At 39.2% G+C, this 20774-nt stretch overlaps 1 protein-coding gene across 1 annotated transcript; it reads right to left on the reverse strand.

The window, feature by feature from the left end:
• Positions 1 to 11722: 11722 nt before the first annotated feature.
• LOC138369402 (glutamate receptor 2-like) lies at positions 11723 to 15384 on the reverse strand. Its single transcript, XM_069332640.1, has 4 exons — positions 15210 to 15384; positions 12583 to 12682; positions 12163 to 12292; positions 11723 to 12006 (listed from the first exon to the last, which is right to left on the reverse strand). The coding sequence occupies exons 1-4, from the start codon at positions 15316 to 15318 to the stop codon at positions 11917 to 11919; spliced, it is 429 nt and encodes a 142-aa protein (XP_069188741.1). The 5' UTR covers positions 15319 to 15384; the 3' UTR covers positions 11723 to 11916.
• Positions 15385 to 20774: the final 5390 nt, after the last annotated feature.

Below are 20774 nucleotides of genomic sequence, written 5' to 3' on the forward strand. Positions count from 1 at the left end.
TGGAGTTCAATATCAATGAGAATAGCCTAATATACTTGAATAGACTATAGTTTACCTACCTAACACGAAATAGCTAGATATTTTGTGCACTGTCTGAACTTCACCATTAGTTCTCGTCCGGTTAGCTCATCTATATCACCATCAGAGTTAATGGAGATTATCCAGCAATACACAAAATAGAATACACAAAATAATGAATACAAGAGAAATATTATGGAGACACTCCAATCAGAGTTATCTCAAAGTTTAATCCCACCCTGTTTAGGGTCAGCACAAATAGTATAATACATACACTACTGACTAGCTTAAATCTAGTCGGGATAATTCCTAACTAAGAACTATAAATTTATTTAGTCTGGGTTTGTACCAAATTCAGCACAATCTCAGCCTAAATTCTAACTAATAAGATTGGTAAAGATTATTGTGGTGCAGTAAGGTGAGTATAATTGTGCTGTATTTTTGGGTTTTTTGTTTTGCAAGAGTGCACTTGCACACACAAGTGAAAACAATTATGTACAGTTAAGTTTGGCTTGCCAGCCACAGCCGTTTGTGATAGTTGATGGTGTTGATCAACATGTCAACCACATGCAACCTAGACTCACCTGACAAGTGTACACCATCTCTGGTCAGGTTTTGTCTATGAGGTCTGGCTGTAAATTGGATATAAGTGGCATCCAATCTCACTCGTTTTTTCAGCCTGAAATTTATGTACTTAGCAGCTCTCTGGTAGTATTCTGGTGTTACTCCCCAACGATTATCTTGACTTGGTTGGCAAGGTTCCACTAACGTGAATACTACCGAATTACTGATGAGCTTGAAAGAAGAAATTATGGCTTTAAGGTGTTTGATCACCTCAGCTGGATGACGAGTAGGATGGATGTCATTACCACCTAAGTATATAATGGTTAGATGGTGAGGCTACTCTAACGCAGGTGTTAGTGTGGAATTGTTATAAAAGTTATGAGCTGTTGCTCCTGGTGACCTAAAGATTCTCACTTCTGTGTGAGGTATAGGTCTAAGTGTTGTGGGTAATTGACTGTGTCCCACTAAGGCTACCTTATACATGAGGTGAAAGTAGCAATGTGTTGGTGTGACTTAGACTAACTGATGTGTTACACTGTTGGCAGACACAATTAATTAAATGGTTAGTCTAGCTTACATCACTCAAGGATTAGTTATTAATAATTAGTATTTATAATTATAATTTATGTTTATCCGGTTTGATAAGGACCATAATATGGGACATTTGGGGCTTGACTCTATTTATTTAAATAGTTAATGGAATGAAAATCAAAACGAAGGACCACCCACTTTTATAGTAAAGAGGGAAACTAAGAAAATATGATCATTAGACAATTTCTAGATGAACCAGTAACTATGGATAAAATACTAGAGAATATGATCACTGATATAATTAATGGGCTGTATAATTAACTGAATCAAAGCCTCAAACACCTACATTGGGGGGTTATTACTGGAACTCAATACGTCCAGGAACTAGTGTGGTTCGTTCACCAGTCCAATGTATAATAATCTAATCCTATGACTATTTATAGAATCATTATCTTTATCATCAATGAGAACATAGATTACGAACATGAGAATTGATTATTATAATAAACACATGTCAATCCAATGAATACAGAGTTCTGCATGTAAAGAATACAGATAATAGAAATCAAGGAATACGGAAGGAGTCTTAGCTTGAAGACGATTTCCAAGAAGTTAGATACGACTCATCCTCTGATTCTCCTGGACTCGTCATGGAACACTGGGAGAGGATTAACACGGGAAATGACAGCACGGAGAAATCTTCACACACGCTGCAAATCAAATTAAATTCAGTAGCAACAGATTAAGCTGCTAAACATCTATGTTCAAGAAATTGAGATTAAATAATGAGAATAAATAATGACCTGTAGTTTTTTATTGTCGCACGGCGTCACGACAAGCTACCCAGCTACAACTCCACCCCCTAGATGATGCATCAAATAAGGATAAAGGTACTTAGCTAATATGGGCACTGTGTAAGTTAAGGCTTGCCGAAGTTCGCGTCCTAGGTTCCGGCTTCGTAATAAAGAACACGTGGTGTCCAACCTATCCTAGATACTGACGCGCTCCACTGGCCGATCATGTGGTATTACATAGAACCAAATTTAACAGGTTCTGGCTGAATGTCAAATCAAATCTCTTGACAATTCAACTTGTTATGTAAAGTGACACTGACACCAGCAAAGTTAATGTCTGCAAAGGTTCTTCACACCTCACAGTGGCGACTTTCTTCTGGAGCTCTTGATGGCGTCTACCCTGGTGGCTGGGGTAATGGCGTCTCCTCTCTCCCCGCTCCGCGTCCCGCGTTTGCTACACAAATTATTTATTACGGATATTATCATTTCTCGCAGTTGTGATTGAAATGCTCGGATAAGGACGGGTTTATTATTTAGAGGAGTTAAATATTATTATTTGCCCGTTTTAGGATAGTAAACGAACAGTGGAGATGAATTAAAGTCTCTCCAGGGCATTCACGCGTGACGTTAAATTTATTACTAGATAACAGTTATAACTATAAATGCTCTATTTGGCTTTAGTTGGGAATCAGTTTATCTGTAATTAATTATCACACAGAACACCGTTGTTTATAGAGAATCAAATTCAATTCTCAGACACACTGGATATAAATGTGTTTATTACAATGGAATCTGATGCAATACTGGCGTCGGGTGACGTAAGAATTCTAGCTTTATTGTACAGATGTAATTATTAGTACATGTGAACTCTACGTTGGGTTAATTTTAATCACTACAATGATTAGTAGTTTTAGTAATAATTAATGAGAATACAACAGTGTTGTATTTAGTGTTGGAAATTTCCAACACTCACTAGCTCTAGTTGCCCTTGGGAGGTGGTGATCTTTGGGGGGTTTAAATAAGTTGTTGGTCTTCTTGTTTATGAATTAAATTGCTAATTGTATCTTCTGATTGTGTCTGTGGGGATAACGTTCCAATCAATAATATCTTTTAGAATTCTTTCCTCTGTTCTATAAGCCGTGGAAAAGAAGTTCATATAAAATAATCTAATAGGAGGTATAGGTGTTGTGTTGGTTGATTCTTCAGAGGTTGCATGACATGTCTCCTTTCCTTTAATTAACGTGATTATAATAATCACAACATAATCATTAGAGAAGCCATTATTGACCAGGATCTGCCTTACTCGAGTTCCTCGTCGACCTGCTTCCAACCAGAGCTGTAAGAGGTCAGTCGACATAGGCGTTGACAACACTCCACTTGTACCTGTCCGGGCAGTCACTGTTAGCATTAAGGTACGTTCCTATGTTCTTTTCCTTAGTGTAATGAAAACGTCCATTCTGTTCTGCAACTGTTACATCTAGAAATGGCAGCTTTCCATCACTCTTCATTTCGTAAGTAAAACGTAACACCGAATTTTGCTGGAATGTCTCCTTCAACTGCTACAATCGTCCAATATCAGGTACTTGCATAAATATGTCGTCAACATTCATGCAGTATATGGCAGGTTTTAAATCCATGTAAACTAAGACTCTCTTCTCTATGGTCCCATGAAAAAAAATGCGAATTAACGTAGAATTAACGGGAATTAACGTTGTGTAAGGTTGATATTACCCTGTATTAGTAAGTAAGTAAGTTGAATAAATTGTTGACTGTTGCAAATGTGTCTTTAATCAACAACCTTTTATGAGTACTGTCCCACTACCTTACCTTGCAACAGTTACACCCAAATTTCTTGAATTCAACCGTTTTAAGCTCATGGGTCGATCCCTCAACATCAAACACTAAATTGCTAAATTTGGAGTGGAACCCATTTGTTACCCTCTAGATTCATTATTCAGTGGAGGAGATAACGACCCAGTGTCGGGAGGTTATTTCCAGTGAACCTCTGCGTTTGCTTGCGCCTGCTAAATTACCCTTCACCATTGGGACCCACTCTGGGGCTGGTGAAAGTTGGCGTCTAATGAGATGTATTATCATCAGGCGTCCAACGCGGAGCCAAGACTTGTGCACGGAAAAGTGGAACTATCACATTCTTTACTGTGTGCAAATTGATTCCATAAATTTGTATGTGGATAATTATATTTATTATGAGTCCTGGAAGGATATTATGTCTTCGTTTTGTGTTCTGGTAGGATGCTGATCTTCATTATGTGTCCTGCAGGGATGATGTTTCTTTAGTTTGTGTCCTGGCAGGAGTGCTGTGTCTTCATTATGTGTCCAAGTAGGATGATGTGTCTTCATTGTATATCCTGGTAGGATGTTTTGTCTTCATTGTGTGTCTTGGTAGGATGATATTTCTTCATTATGTGTCCTAATAGGATGTTGTGCCTTCATTATGTGTTCAAGTAGGATGATGAGTCTCTGTATGTGTAATGGCAGGATGCGGTTTCACTAATTTTAAGATAAATAATGCCATAATTTACGAACGAATATTAAACAGATATATCTGAGGAGAGATAATGCTTTGATTTATGAGGTACTGCATATATGAACTGAGAGTGTGATGCGAATTAATATCCATATCAAATTGGACTAAAATGTCATAAGGGAACTCAGTGTTGTAAAGTGACTCAAATTCTTCTAAGCTCACCTAAGGAAAGCTATCTTTAAGGGAAAAGTCCAGGACAACATAATGATGAGTTGAAAACTGTAATATCTTGCATCTCACATTTGCACCTTCTATCTGGCCTGGTGCTCCCTATAAATATTATTTCTTAGTAGCAATTACTTGAGTTAAACTCTAGTAGCTATTTGTTGCATCATTCCATCAGTTTGCCTACGACACCAATGTACTCATCTAATTGTGCTTGCGGGGGTTGAGCTTTGTCTCCGCCTCTCAACTGTCAATCAACTGGTGTACAGATTCCTGAGCCTACATTTGAAACTGTGTATGGAGTCAGCCTCCACCACATCACTGCCTAATGCATTCTGTTTATTAACTTCTCTGACACTGAAAAATTCTTACTAACGTCTCTGTGGCTCATCTGGGTACTAAGTTTCCACCAGTGTCCCCTTGTTCGTGTCCCATTCGCACTGAAGAGTTTGTCTTTGTCCACCCTGTCAATTCACCTGAGAATTTTGTAGGTGGTTATCGTGTCTCCCCTTGCTCTTCTGTTTTCCAGGGATGTGAGGTTCAGCTCCTTTAGCCTATCCTCGTAGCTCATACATGTCAGTTCCGGGACGAGCCTGGTGGTATACCGCTGAATCTTCTCTAACTTTGTCTTGTGTTTAACTAGGCATGGACTCCAGGCTGGAGCTGCATATTCCAGGATTGGTCTGACATAAGTGGTATACAGGGTCCTGAACGATTCCTTACACAGGTTTCTAAAGGCAGTTCTTATGTGGGCCAGTCTAGCATATGCCGCTGATGATATCCTTTTGATGTGGGCCTCTGGGGAAAGGTTCGGTGTGATATCAACCCCCAGATCATTTTCTCTAGTTGACTCTTGCAGGATTTCACCTCCCAGTTGATACCTTGTGTTCAGCCTCCTGCTCCCGTCGCCTAATTTTATTACATTACACTTTCCTGAGTTGAACTTCCATTCTCCCCTTTTCCCCCCACCCACACTATCTATCTCCCCCCCCCCCCCGCACCAACCTCTCAACCTCTATCTGACACTCAGTCTCACACTGAATCTCAACCCCCTATTCCACTCAGACCTTCCCTAATTTTCAGATCTAGTATGCCCTTCCTATCCAAGACCTACCTACCCAGCCTTTCTACCCCAGACCTTCATACCTACCTTCCAAGATGCTCAGACCTCCATTCGTCCCCTAGGCACCCTTCCAGACCTCATTCGCCCACCCAGTCACTCCGCAGATCCCCCCAGACCCCCAGAGAAAGGGTGAATTCTGGAACCAGAGTTTTCAAAAGAGTCTCATGGTTTGGTACACTAATGCTGGTGGAGAATCTAATAAAGCAGAAGAGATAAAAGAAAGAATTAGTGAGATAAATCTTGACATAGTTGCAACAGTGGAAACTAAAATAAATGGCATGATCTCGGATGCAAACTTTCCAGGGGGGTACCAGGTGATAAGAAAAGAAAGGACACAGAGACAGGGAGAGGGAGGGGGGAGAAGAACTTCTAATACAGCGGAAATAGAAGTTTGAAGACCTCGAAAATTGAGGAACCAAGGCGAGCACAAGCTCCATACATAGAACCTCTGACAGCAGATGGGAGGAAGATTGTTATCTTGGTGATCTACAATCCCCCTACCAAACATTTGGAGACACAGGCAGGAGTATGATGACAACAACAAAGTATGTATAGGTGAAATGCAAATGAAGGCAGCAACATTAGCTCACAGAATGAGAGCAAAACTCCCGGTCATGTGAGGCCCTAAATCATGGAGAGGTAAATTGGGAATCAAGGAATCCCCATGGCGAGGAACAAACGTGGTGTACAAAGTTAGTAGATGTTATAGATAGGAATTTCCTAAGACAACTTGTGAAGAGAGATACAAAGGAAAGAGGAGGAACATGGGTTCTGGAAATGGAAATCTTGCCTAACAAACCTTTTGGAATTCTGATAAAATAACAAGGATAAGGCAGGAAAGAGAAGGTTGGGCAGACTGTATATATCTGGACTGCCAAAAAGCCTTTGATACAGTACCGCACATGCGACTGCTATTCTGAGACAGTCTGAAACTTGAGAGACAGGCAGGAGTGAGCAGAAAAGCTCTAGGATGGGTAAGGAACTACCTAACAGGAAAGAGCCAGAGAGTTACGGTAAGGGGCGCGATGTCGGACTGGCGAACAGTAACGAGTGGAGTACCTCAAGGATCGGTGCTGGGACCAATTTTATTTCTAATATACGTTAACGACATGTTTACAGGAGTAGAATCCTTCATGTCGATGTTCTCGGATGATGCAAAGTTGATGAGAAGAGTTGTGACAGATGAGGACTGTAGGATCCTCCAAGAGAACTTGGACAGTGAAGTGAAGACAGTGGACGGTCTTCTATTGTGAAGGCCTCCTGGAACCTCTTGTTGAGTTCCTCACACACCTTGTTGTCATTCTCTGTGTACCTGTCCTCACCCGTTCTAAGTTTCATCCCCTGTTCCTTCACTGTTGTTTTCCTCCTGATGTGACTGTGTAGTAGCTTCGGTTCGGTCTTGGCTTTATTAGCTATATCATTTTCATACTTTTTCTCAGCTTCTTTTCTCACACTAACATACTCGTTCTTGGTTCTCTGGTATCTCTCTCTACTGTCTGGTGTTCTGTTATTTCGGAAGTTCCTCCACGCTCTTTTGTTCAGTTCCTTTGCTTTCATACATGCCCTATTAAACCATGGATTCTTCTTTTGCTTCTCGTTTTTTCCTGTCGGGCCGGGATAAACCTGTTTACTGCCTCCTGACACTCATGGGTGTGTGACTGTGAGTGAATGTAACATTATGGGAATTATATTCAATATAACAGGATTGTTTAATAAAAACAAAAAAATTATTCAAGGATATTTATGTAAACAAAAAAATTACATTAAAAAATAGTGTCCTATTCATTTCATTAAAAAAATTACATACATATATTTTGAAGAAATTTATAATACATTAACCTAATATTTTACAAAACAGGTAATTAACCAAGTTATAAGTATTCAATTGATGTGTGATCAAGTTTGAGAAGAAAAAATGCTTCTGTAATCATTATTCTTCTCGAAGTGATAAGTTCCTACTGAGTCTCCAAGTTTTGCAAGTGCTTCATGATGATCTCCATGGTCAGACAGGACCTCCATGGTCAACTGTTACCTAATTGCTTATGTTTCCAAAGTAGAGAAAATGGTCATTATTCCACATATACTTTACTTTTGTGTTCAGGATAATTATATTTGGGAATTTACCTGTTTTCCAGAAGATTCCACATAGCTTCAGTGCTGAGTAAACCTGGAATAGCTTCTAAAAACTTCTAGATCATTCCCCTGTCTCACTTGGTGCAGTTCAAAGAGAATTACTACAGCATGGGGACCTTTCTGGACACCTTGATCAATGATGAGTACGGCTAAGAAGTCATCAGATATTTCAAAATTATGGCATTTATGACTGGTCTCCAACGTGGTTTATCGGGTTTCCCCTCTATCGTTGCCTCTGGAACAACAGGAACATAATAGCACAATACCAGAGGCAGCTCTAGAGATAGCAGACCGAGTTCTCTGTGGGGAGGAACAGCATCAAGTGGGAGCCACTGGTGGAGCCTGAGAGGTGCTGATGCCACACAGCTCACAAAATTGGATCATATGAAACAATTTGTCAGAGCTCATTTATAAAGAGTACAGTCAAGACTTAAATTCTAATCTGAGGCAAGTGTACTAGGAAGCTAATAAGAAAGGAGAAAGTGGCTTGGAACAACTGTCAGAAATAACGACATCATTTACTAACTTTCAGTACAATATACAGATAATATTGCTTCTGAATTTGTACTAAAAAAATAACACAGTATTATTTTATTTATTCATTCAAATAAAATTAGAATTGTGGATTTTTTCCGAACTAAATGAAGATATAATTACCACTTCACCAGAAAAAATACATCATTAAATATTAGTCAATTATTTAAAATACCAGTCTAGGGGTTAAAATTGATAAAAAATTAATCTCTGTGACTGGACTTAATAAATTTACCAATGAACTTAGGTCTCCCTCCTATGTTCAATAAAGGGCAGAATCTGAACTGGTTTCTCAACGTGTCGCCAGATCGGGAAAGGAGAAGAGACGCCATTATTAACAACAACATTATCAGTTCACTTAAAGATATAATCACTGGAGCACTAACTCTGGACAGAAGAGCCTCCAATAGCAACAGGTGGACCCATTGTGCGATAAACACCATCAATACATTCGATATAACAAACACAGTCACTGAGAAGAGTGTCGACGAAATACATGCAGACTTTGTTATGCAAGCCCCTTGGGAATCTCCGCCAGCAGACTTTAAGATTATGGTTATTGAAGGAAAAAAGAACCAGACAAATCCTCATCTGCTACGTAACATTGCACAGATGCATATAGAAGCAAACATGGCATCCGACAGATTCACATACTTCACAGATGGATCAGTAGACCAGCAGGGACAAGAAACCGGAGCTGCAGTTAAAGCAGGAAACTCTGTAAATAGTTGGAGGCTCTCAAATGGATGTTCGACTTTACAAACAGAGATGCTAGCCATTCAAAAGGCTTTGGAACATGCTCTTGCTCAACACCGACAACATGTTATCATACATACAGATTCGAGAACCGCCATTGAAACCTTGCAACAAGAACACATATGTGATAACATACATCTGATCACAAATGTCATATCATTAATGCAAACACTCAAACGACAAGGCCGACGGGTACGTATCAACTGGGTGCCAAGTCATGTGGGAATAATAGGAAATGACATTGCAGACGAAGCTGCAAAACTTGCAACTAAGAGAAGAAATGTAGATATTTACATACCACAGAGTCTGTCACAGATTAAGAAAGTAATTAGAAACAGAGCAATGCAAAAGATGTACAGTGACCACAACACAGCAGTTGCAACATCAGGATCTGCGGGTTGGTACAAGAATTCAAGCAACTACGAACCACTTAGTTTGATGAAAGGGGGCAGTAGAACAACAGAAGTGCACTTACATCGCATCAGGCTTGGATACCCATGTGCATGGGAAATAGGCTTACAGGTTCTGGATGATGAGAGGAAATGTTAACACTGTGGAGAAATGCCCGACAGACCACTGGAACATTATCTAACACAGTGCACAGTTACAAACCCATTAAGATTTCAACTTAGATTCAACAGAGCAGAAGCAGTTGTTAAACACATATGGCAAAATCTTACTGAAGCGACCATACGAGTAATAAACACTCATACTCCGCCCAAGTAAAACAGAAACAAGCATCACTTACTGGGCCACCCAGAGGCTTAGGGCCCGCGCAGGAATATCCCTGAAAAAAAAAACACATTGTCTTTCCTGCAAGCACGCTCATAAACTTCACAAATAATTCCCTCTATTTCAAGTGTTGTGGGATGCAAAATGTCCCATCAGCAACACGACTTCACTCGCCCATAGGGGAAGTGATCTATACATGTTTGACAAATATTAATTTACTTCTATGATCATATTAGTATATTATGTAAAGTGGTTAGGATGCTGGGCATGCTACCCAGAATGGGTAAGCACAAATTAGTGAAACAGAATAATTATTTCCCTGATATAGCCGTCATATATTGGTTATGATTTATTACTGTGTGCCCTTTTGACAGGTGAAATTGAAGGGGAAGAAAAAATTAGCAGCACTACCTAGTTCAACACATGACACATGATGATGATGATGCTATAGCCTGACCCACGAGGAGAATCACCTTGCATGATCTTTCGTGTCCATGTCTGGTTGACCAGGTCTCATTCAACATAACAACTATTGTGTACCATTGTAGAATAACTTTAAGTAGCAAATTCCCACTAATCGATTAATTTCAATTTGGTAGGGTATGTAATAAAATTCCCTAACTTGTGTAGAAAGCTACTTGTGTGAAATTCAGTATCATACTGGAAAAAAATATTATCTTTAGAATTATACTGTTTGCTATCGAAATACATACATGAATAAATATATTTATATATTTTAGTAAATAAATAATTAAATATTTATATGTTTTAATAAATAAATAAATAAATTATTATCAAATTTTAAATATTTAAATATATTAATAATTATAATTGAAATAAAGAATAATATTCCACGAGTCAGTTTTCCCCACATCTTTGTCCCAATGGTTTGTGATTTTATTGGGTAATTACTAAATCAAAAACCTTGCGGCATTGGTTGAGATTCTGGTGAGCACCAAAAGAACATTAGGCTGCTAGATGTCTCTCAAAGTCCATATACCTGATGATTATGTTGGTAAATTCCAGGGGAATGTGAGTGAGTACTCTGAGGCGGAGGCAAGCACTTCCACCAGTGAATACTGAATTGATAAATGCCACTGCGAATGACAGTATAACAGAAACCTGCTGGTAGACTGGATTTGTTGGCTGCTTCGTGAAAATTATTTTTAATATAATTATGTATCTCAAAAAGTCACACTTCTAAATCTTTTGTAGTCATTTTTGTTAATATTAGTATAAATATTCATTAATTCTGATTCACATTTCGTTGTTATCGGAACTTATGTTAACGAAAACACGCAAATTCCGCCGCTATCTTATTGAAAATTTATCAATTTTAAAATATAACTGTCCTGGTCACAAAAGCAAAGATTTTAGGCGATTTATAGGTATTTTCTTTACATTTTACACATCAAGAATTAGAAAATAACATTTACTAACCGGAAACCAACAAATTTTTACATTATGGTATAATTCATCGAATATGTAACAACTGGAGCTCCATGACTATACATGAGCTCTTTGATTATTACAGGAGCTCCATGATTATACAGGAGCTCCATGATGAAACAGTAGCTCCGTGATTATACAGTAGCTCCATGATTATACAGGAGCTCCATGATTATAAAGGAGCCTCCATGTTTAGACAGAAGCTCCATGATTATTCAGACGCTCCATGATTATACACTAGCTCCATGATAAAATTGGAGCTCCATGATTATACATGTGCACCATAGTTATACAGGAGCTCCATACATTATACAATCGACTAGAGAATGGTCCAGGACGGACCGAAACGTCGTCGTCCCTTCACCTTCTAGTGTGTGGTCTGGTCAACAGCTCCATGATTATAGAGTAGTTCCATGAATATACAGAAGCTCAAAGATTATACAGGAGCTCCATGATAATACAGGAGCACCATGATCATACAGGTGCTCCATGATTATACACTAGGTCCATGATTAAATAGGAGCTCCATGATTATACATGAGCATCATAATTATACAGGAACTCCTTGATTATACTGTAGCTCCATAATTATACAGGAGTTCCATGCCCAGGACAAGCAGACTAAGAACGAGGCCGAACACCAGCACAAGGAACATGCCCTGAAAGAGGTGAATTTAAGGTAAAAACATGTCATTATTTTGATATAAATAAATCTAATTAGTTAACTATCTAAAAAAATAAACAGCGACTGTAATTCATTTATGAAAATTATACAAACTGATACTAATAAACTGCAACTAATAAGTGCACATTACCATGATGTTATAAATGGAAAGTGATGTCTGGATGGCAACCTTGGTCGGCGGATTGGAACAGAAGGAATAATTCCTAAAAACCTCATTTTCCCACTGATTGAAGATCCCGGCTTCATTTATCCTCATGATTCTGGCAATTTTAATTTTAAGGAAATGTTTAGAATTTTGGCATATATTTTTCATTAATAATAAATAGAAAATTGATGAATAAGCAGATAGGAGATATATTTAGTTTTTTCATGTTAGGAGTTTATGTTCATTATGGTTACATAAAGAGAAGAAAATACTAAAGTTAATTAGTAAAAATATTTTTTTTCTATGAGAGCAATTAATCCTGTATGCATGTGTTCATGGATATTTGTGCATTATCATAATAACATTCTTGAGATATAAACCTGTTTAATAAATAACGAATTGTACCTCTTGCTGAGGACAGGCACCAATGGGTGGCCCCTGGAGCAGACTATTGAGTACATCAGCGGCAGGAACTCTTCCCTCGCTGCGTAGAAGTCACACTTACCTGCAGATGCCTTAAGTAAATACAAACATCTTCCATGGTTGGAAATCTATGTGTACTTACGAATTTAATAGTTATTTTTTATGCAATTGAAATTTCCCCTCCTTTTTTGCAGCTGATGTCACTCATTAAAATGTTTTTAGTATACGAGCTGTTTTAACAGCAAAATTATTTCATAAGATTAAAAGAGACCATGTAATTATTTTCAATTATTAATGATAGTACTACTAATAGTAAGTTAAATATATAAATAAAAATTAGGTGTTTAAAATTGCTTATCTTTAAACAAAAACCGCAGTAATAAAATTAGGGATATATGTTTTGCATTATTTTGACTACTACCAAATCAAAATAGCAGGCATTCTATAAACGGGTAGAGACTTTATGTATCATGTAATAATACAACGACAGCTCAATACATCAAGAATATAAAAATGTATCCTAAATGCATTTTTATGAGTATGTATCCTTCTAGAGAAGCTGTGTATCCTTCAGAGAGAGGCTTTCAGCCAGTGAAATTTGCTGCCTCTGAGTATCTTAGACATCAAATCTAAAGCTTTTTCCCCCAAATAGCTCACAAATTATATAAAATAGTAGGAGTTGCAGACGAGTCAACGTTTTGGCATTACCAAAAAAATGATAATAATAATACTATATAAGAAACGAAGACAAAAATCATCAATAGTTACAAGCCAACAGCCTTTCTAGTAAATTTTGAGAAATATTCTGTTTAATACTTCACAATTGCAGAAGAAATTTCCTGGGAAGAAAACGAAACAGTCACAACTAAAGTGACCATTAAAATACTTCTCAATATACACATAAATCCCATTATCGTAATATATCAATGAGAAAATCCACAAAAGACGTGATGAGGATTCCAATCTTTGTGCTCGATATTCACAGATGCACGTTCTAAGCGACTACGCTACGAAATTGTGAAAAGAATTTTAATCAGGGGTACTACTGCACCCTCGAGGATTCCCAAGGATTCCACTGAAGCCGAACCTTGGTTTCACACAATTCCTCCATGCACGCTGGCTCAGTCGTCCAATAATTATACCTCTGACGTCCCACTTTCAATACACATAGCCGCTGAACTATAAGACTTTCTTGACACTCACGCAGGCATAAAATTTATTAAAATTAGCAATTCTTTAAAAAATTTAAGAACATATTTCATGTTAACTTTAGGTTAGTGTATTACAGTGCTATATGCCTTCACTTTTCGTCATCCAATTGCCGGTGGTTAAAAACACATTTTTAACGTGTGCAAAATTTAGCTCTGCATCGAGAAAGAAATACGAAAAATATGATTCCTGAACTGATGAAACCTAAAGGAATTTCCTAATGATCCGAACCTACTACTTAACTTTCTCTATCAACATGCAATTTCATTCCTTGTATACTTGTGTCTAAACGAAATGTTCCTGCCAATTTCAAACACCAGGAAAGATATTGTGCTGAACTACTTTACATTCAGATCGAAACAAACACCCACTCCACTCTTTATATATAATGAAAACTTCAAAGGTTGTTATATGTGGAAGGAATTACCTCTTAAAGTATTAATTGTATTTAAAAAGCAATAAAATGCGTGTCCTCATACACTAAGAAGGTTAGGTTAGGTCATGGTTTTCTATTCAGCTTTCCAGGTAAATTCAAATATTCACAATATATATGACAGTACATATTGATTCTAATTTAAAATAAGTACAATTCCTGACTGCTAGAAATAGTACATAATTACACATACTTGCGCTCTTACATATACCTCCCCATATTCGGAGGATGGGCTGTTTATTGTTCTAAGACAAAAGTTTCCTTGTTCTACACTGGTAATTCTATACATCCCATCCTTCTGTTTAGTTGGTACTTTTGTGTTAATATGTGCACAATAGTACAAACAATGAAGTACTAAGCATTTATAGAGTAAAACTTTGAACTATTCACATGATACGAGTTCAAAAAAATTGAGCTAAAAACTAACTTAAATAATCCTTTGCCAAGTATAGCACACTATATTAGGCTTTTGATAGTGTGTGTGAGGCCTAGGAAGATTAGATTAGTTGAATGTGTCTTTGCAACATAAGTAGAAATCCGTTTTCCATTTTGTCTATATTCAATAGTGCCGATTTTTATTTTCTAATTGCGTTGTGCCTCAGAATTTGTACTATGGTCTTTATCTTTCCCATAAGTGCTACCTAAACAAGAAGATGGGTTGTATATTTATATAGGACATAATTTTTGCTGTGGAAGTTTTCATTCACATTTCAAACTATAATTCTAACCTCCCTCACTTTGATAATATTTTTAATACATTATAACCATATATAGTATAACTGTTGTATTTTTGTCCTAAGTCGATAATAACTCCTGATCCAGGGCTGGTACCCAGGAGTATGCTGAGAAACTACAGTCAAAAGGCACCGTTAACTCGTACTTTGTCCAGAAATATTTAACGATTTAAGTCCTATCTCTAAGCCAAATAAAACTTTGAACCAGATTCTAGAAACTAGAAATAAAATACCTTTTTGTGAGAAATCTTGGGTAATGATCATTTTCACTCCATAAGTGTTTATAATAAAGATGTGGTCACCCTTTTTTAGTAGAGTGTTTGAGATCTTAGCGGCCTCCATCACGTTGATGTACTGAAAATGCCGTTTCTTCTCCAAGTCAGCGATGTCTCTCAATATGCCAGTCGTTGAAGTCTGAATAGAGGAAAGAAACATATATTGCATGAAGTGAGACTAGACATATATAATATATGTTAATAAGTCTTAACAGAGTAAATTTCAGTAAAATGATTCCTCTTCTTAATATTAATGATGACGTTTGGGGGTGAGCTTGGACCATATGGGTTCGAATCCTGGTTGGATTATTTAGAGTTCTTAAGTGATCTATCGCTTGCGTGTTACTACAGCCTTTCTCACATTTATAGACTCTGCACGGCCCTTGCATATGCTACAATTTTATGAAAAACTGTACTCATTAGTAGTGGATCTTAGTTAATGAGCACCAGGACTGACCAATCCTTATAGACGATCAATGGTGAAGTAGTCATTGTACTGTTTACGTTTAGAGGCGATCCTGGTAATCGTGGGCTCGAATCCTGGTCCAGTTATTTAGAGTTGTAAGTGATATAAATATACATACATAATATATATATATATATATATATATATATATATATATATATATATATATATATATATATATGTCGTACCTAGTAGCCAGAACTCACTTCTCAGCCTACTATGCAAGGCCCGATTTGCCTAATAAGCCAAGTTTTCATGAATTAATTATTTTTCGACTACCTAACCTACCTAACCTAACCTAACCGAACTTTTTCGGCTACCTAACCCAACCTAACCTATAGAGATAGGTTAGGTTAGGTTAGGTAGGGTTGGTTAGGTTCGGTCATATATCTACGTTAATTTTAACTCCAATAAAAAAATATTGACCTCATAAATAATGAAATGGGTAGCTTTATCATTTCATAAGAAAAAAATTAGAGAAAATATATTAATCCAGGAAAACTTGGCTTATTAGGCAAATCGGGCTATGCATAGTAGGCTGAGAAGTGTGTTCTGGCTACTAGGTACGACATTATATATATATATATATATATATATATATATATATATATATATATATATATTAGTATATTTTGGTAGCAGTCTTTACTGTAGACATATATTATTAAATATGACCGAAAAAATAAGATAAATAATTCTAACACGAATTTTCTCTATCTTTCTTATGTTTCTTTTCACTGTTGATGGTAATTCAAAGATCAATTCTCCAAAATTCATTTTTATTTCTAGTCTGACGTGACACTTGAGCGCGTTTCGTAAAACTTATTACATTTTCAAAGACTTTAGTTTACAAACACACAACTGAAACTGAATAGAGCTTTACACATCTTCGAGGTTTATATCTTCATTTGGGTGAGGTGGATGAGGTGAAAAACGAACTTTCAACAATGGGTATTCAATGGGTATTAAATTCCAACACAAGACAGAACACGAAACAATGGGTATTGAATGGGTATTAAATTCAAACACAAGACAGAACACGAAACAATGGGTATTGAATGGAAGTAATTATAGAAAGCCTATTGGTCCATATTTCTTGATGCTTCTATATTGGAGCGGAGTCTTGAAGTGGGTAGAATATAGTTGTGCATTAATTGGCTGTTGATTGCTGGTGTTGACTTCTTGATGTGTAGTGCCACGCAAACGTCAAGCCGCCTGCTATCGCTGTATCTATCGATGATTTCTGTGTTGTTTGCTAAGATTTCTCTGGTGATGGATTGTTTGTGGGAAGAGATTATATGTTCCTTAATGGAGCCCTGTTGCTTATGCATCGTTAAACGCCTGGAAAGAGATGTTGTTGTTTTGCCTATATACTGTTTTTTTGAGGCTTACATTCCCCAAGAGGGCATTTGAAGGCATAGACGACGTTGGTCTCTTTTAAAGCGTTCTGCTTTGTGTCTGGAGAGTTTCTCATGAGTAGGCTGGCCGTTTTTCTGGTTTTATAGTAAATCGTCAGTTGTATCTTCTGATTTTTGTCTGTAGGGATAACGTTTCTACTGACAATATCTTTCAGGACCCTTTCCTCCGTTTTATGGGCTGTGGAAAAGAAGTTCCTGTAAAATAGTCTAATAGGGGGTATAGGTGTTGTGTTAGTTGTCTCTCCAGAGGTTGCATGGCGTTTCATTTTCCTTCTTATGATGTCTTCCACGAAACCATTGGAGAAGCCGTTGTTGACTAGGACCTGCCTTACCCTACAGAGTTCTTCGTCGACTTGCTTCCATTCTGAGCTGTGGCTGAGGGCACGGTCGACATAAGCGTTAACAACACTCCTCTTGTACCTGTCCGGGCAGTCACTGTTGGCATTCAGGCACATTCCTATGTTTGTTTCCTTAGTGTAGACTGCAGTGTGGAAAACTCCGCTCCTTTCTATGACTGTTACATCTAGAAAGGGCAGCTTCCCATCCTTCTCCATCTCGTAAGTGAAACGTAACACAGAATTCTGCTCAAATGCCTCCTTCAGCTCCTGCAGATGTCTGACATCAAGTACCTGTGTAACCTGTGTAAAAATGTCAAGAACATACCTGCAGTATATGGCCGGTTTCAAGTTCATGTCGACTAAGACTTTTTGCTCGATGGTACCCATGTAGAAGTTTGCAAACAGGACACCTAGGGGAGAACCCATGGCGACCCCATCTACTTGCTTATACATGTGTCCATCCGGGCTCAAGAAGGGTGCCTCTTTAGTACAAGGTTGGAGTAGTTTCCTTAGACTGTTTTCTGGTATGTCAAGAGGAGTACAGTCCGGATCACGGTACACTCTGTCGGCTATCATCCCGATTGTTTCCTCCACAGGTACGTTGGTAAACAGAGATTCTACGTCCTACGAGGCTCTTATCCCTGTGGCCCGTGTTCCCCGCAGCAAGTCAACAAATTCCTTTGGAGACTTCAGGCTGAAGGCACAAGGGACATACGGAGTCAGCAAGCCATTGAGTCGTTTCGCCAGTCTGTACGTGGGTGTGGGTATCTGGCTGATGATTGGCCGAAGTGGGTTTCCAGGCTTGTGTGTCTTGACATTTCCATACGCAATTTTGGAGAATTGATCTTTGAATTACCATCAACAGTGAAAAGAAACATAAGAAAGATAGAGAAAATTCGTGTTAGAATTATTAATCTTACTTTTTCGGTCATATTTAATAATATATATGTATATATATATATATATATATATATATATATATATATATATATGCGAACAAGCCTGAATGGTCCCCAGGACTATTTGCGACTGAAAACTCACACCCCAGAAGTGACTCGAACCCATACTACCAGGATCAACGCAACTGGTATCTACATGACGCCTTAATCCGCTTGACCATCACGACTGAACAAAAGGAAGTGATAGCCGAAGCTATTTGAACCACTTCCCTGCCGGCACTCGGATGGTAATCTTGGGCATAGCATTTTATCAAATCACCTCATTCTTTGGGGCACACGTGAGGAACACAAATGCGAACAAGCCTGAATGGTCCCCAGGACTATATGCGACTGAAAACTCACACCCCACACAACACTTCCTTTTGTCCGGTCATGATGGTCAAGCTGTTTAAGGCGTCCTGTAGATACCAGTTGCGTTGCTCCTGGCAGTATGGGATCCAGTCACCCTGACAGCAAAGGGTAAGATCATCGACATAGAGAGCGGAGAAGACACCAGAAGGAAGAGAGGAAAGAAGACCATTGAGGGCAACCAGAAAAAGAGTAGTGCTCAGAACACTACCCTGGGGCACACCTTCGTATTGCTGAAAAGAGGCAGAGAGAGCGGTACCAAGGCGCACCCGAAAGGAACGACGAGAGAGGAAGCTGCGAAGAAAGAGAGGGAGATGACCACGAAGGCCAAAAGAATGAAGTTGAGATAGAATATGATATCGCCAAGTGGTGTCGTAAGCCTTTTCCAGGTCAAAAAGTACGGCAACAACGGAGGTCTTCACAGCAAAAGCAGTACGAATATAGACCTCCAAGTTCACCAGGACATCTGTCGTGCTGCGGCACTTGCGGAAACCAAATTGAGAAGGGGAGAGGAGGTGATGGTGTTCCAGGAACCACATCAGACGAACGTTAACCATACGTTCAAAGAGTTTGCAGACACAACTTGTGAGAGCAATAGGGCGAAAGTCCTTAGGGGAAGTACCCAGAGACCCCGGTTTGCGAACAGGGAGGACAACGGCATCGAGCCAGTCCTCAGGGACTGACGACGACTCCCAGATCCGATTATACAGACTCAGTAAATACTGAGACGTGCACGGAGGGAGATGGCGAAGTATCTCATAATGAATACCATCGGAGCCCGCCGCCGTAGAACCGCAGAGGGCCAGGGCAGAACGAAGTTCAGAGAGAGAGAAGGGATCATTATAGGGAAGTTGAAGACGAGTGCAGAAATCTGAAGGACGAGACTCAAGGACAGGTTTACGAAGAAGAAAAGATTGGGGAAGATGAAGACCAGAGTTAACAGAAGAAAAGTGGGAACCCAGTACGGAAGCGACCTGCAACGGGTCCGCCACAAGAGTATCATGGAGGTGAAGGACCGGTGAAACATCGGGAACGAATTTACCCGCTATCTTGCGGATACGCTTCCAGATCTGGGCCAGAGGAGTTTCGGACGTAATTGTTGAGACATAAGATGCCCAACATTCACGTTTAGCCGTACGGATGGCCCTACGGGCCACCGCACTCGCTTTCCGAAAGAAACGAAAAGAATCGGTCGTCTGCCTACGGCGGTGCCTCTTCCAGGCTGCACGCTTTCAGCGGACAGCCCGAGCACAGTCCGCATTCCACCAGGGAACGCACTTCCGTGGACCCCGAGACGAAGAGCGAGGGATTGAGCGGAGGGCAGCGTTGAAGACAGTGTCATGAAAAAGGAGGAGAGCGCGAGAGAGAGGCAGAAGGGAGAGATCAGAGAGAGTAGCACTGAGGGTAAATAGGGTCCAGTCCGCCTTAGCAAACTGCCACCTAGGGAAAGAGAGGGAAGGGCGAAAAGAGAAAAAGGAAACAAGGATGGGGAAATGATCACTTCCATGGAGGTCATCAAGAACCTGCCACGTGAAATCTAAGTAAAGAGAAGAAGAGCAGAGAGAAAGATCAAGACAAGAAAGGGTGCGAGTCCGAGAGTCCAAATGAGTGGGCTCACCAGAATTCAGAAGAGACAGGGAAGAAGAGAGGAGAAACGGCTCAAGAAGGCGACCCCGGGTATTCGTCAGAACGTCACCCCAAAGAGAATGACGACAATTGAAGTCACCCAGCAGGAGCACAGGCTCCGGCAAGGAGTCTAGGAGGTGTTTCAAATCAGGAAGAGAAAGCGGGACTCTCGGGGGGAGATAAATGGAACAAACTGTGTACCATTTCCCCACAAAGATACGAGCAGCAGAACAATGGAGAGGCGAAGGAAAAAGTAAAGGAACAAAGGGAACATCAGCACGAATAAAAAATGCAGGAGAATTAGAAGCCCCAGCAACGGCTGGGGGGGGGGGGGGAGAGAAAGGAATAGCCACGAAAACGACCAGGAC

This window comes from Procambarus clarkii, chromosome 28 (assembly GCF_040958095.1).
Source record: "Procambarus clarkii isolate CNS0578487 chromosome 28, FALCON_Pclarkii_2.0, whole genome shotgun sequence".
NCBI classification, from domain to species: domain Eukaryota; kingdom Metazoa; phylum Arthropoda; class Malacostraca; order Decapoda; family Cambaridae; genus Procambarus; species Procambarus clarkii.

Coding starts and splice junctions, on each gene's coding strand:
- LOC138369402 (XM_069332640.1), bottom strand. CDS start 15,318: ATGGAGGCCGCTAAGATCTCAAACACTCTACTAAAAAAGGGTGACCAC. Junction 12,293..12,582: donor GTGCCTGTCCTCAGCAAGAG/GTACAATTCGTT, acceptor TAAAATTGCCAG/AATCATGAGGATAAATGAAG. Junction 12,007..12,162: donor TTTCCATTTATAACATCATG/GTAATGTGCACT, acceptor CACCTCTTTCAG/GGCATGTTCCTTGTGCTGGT.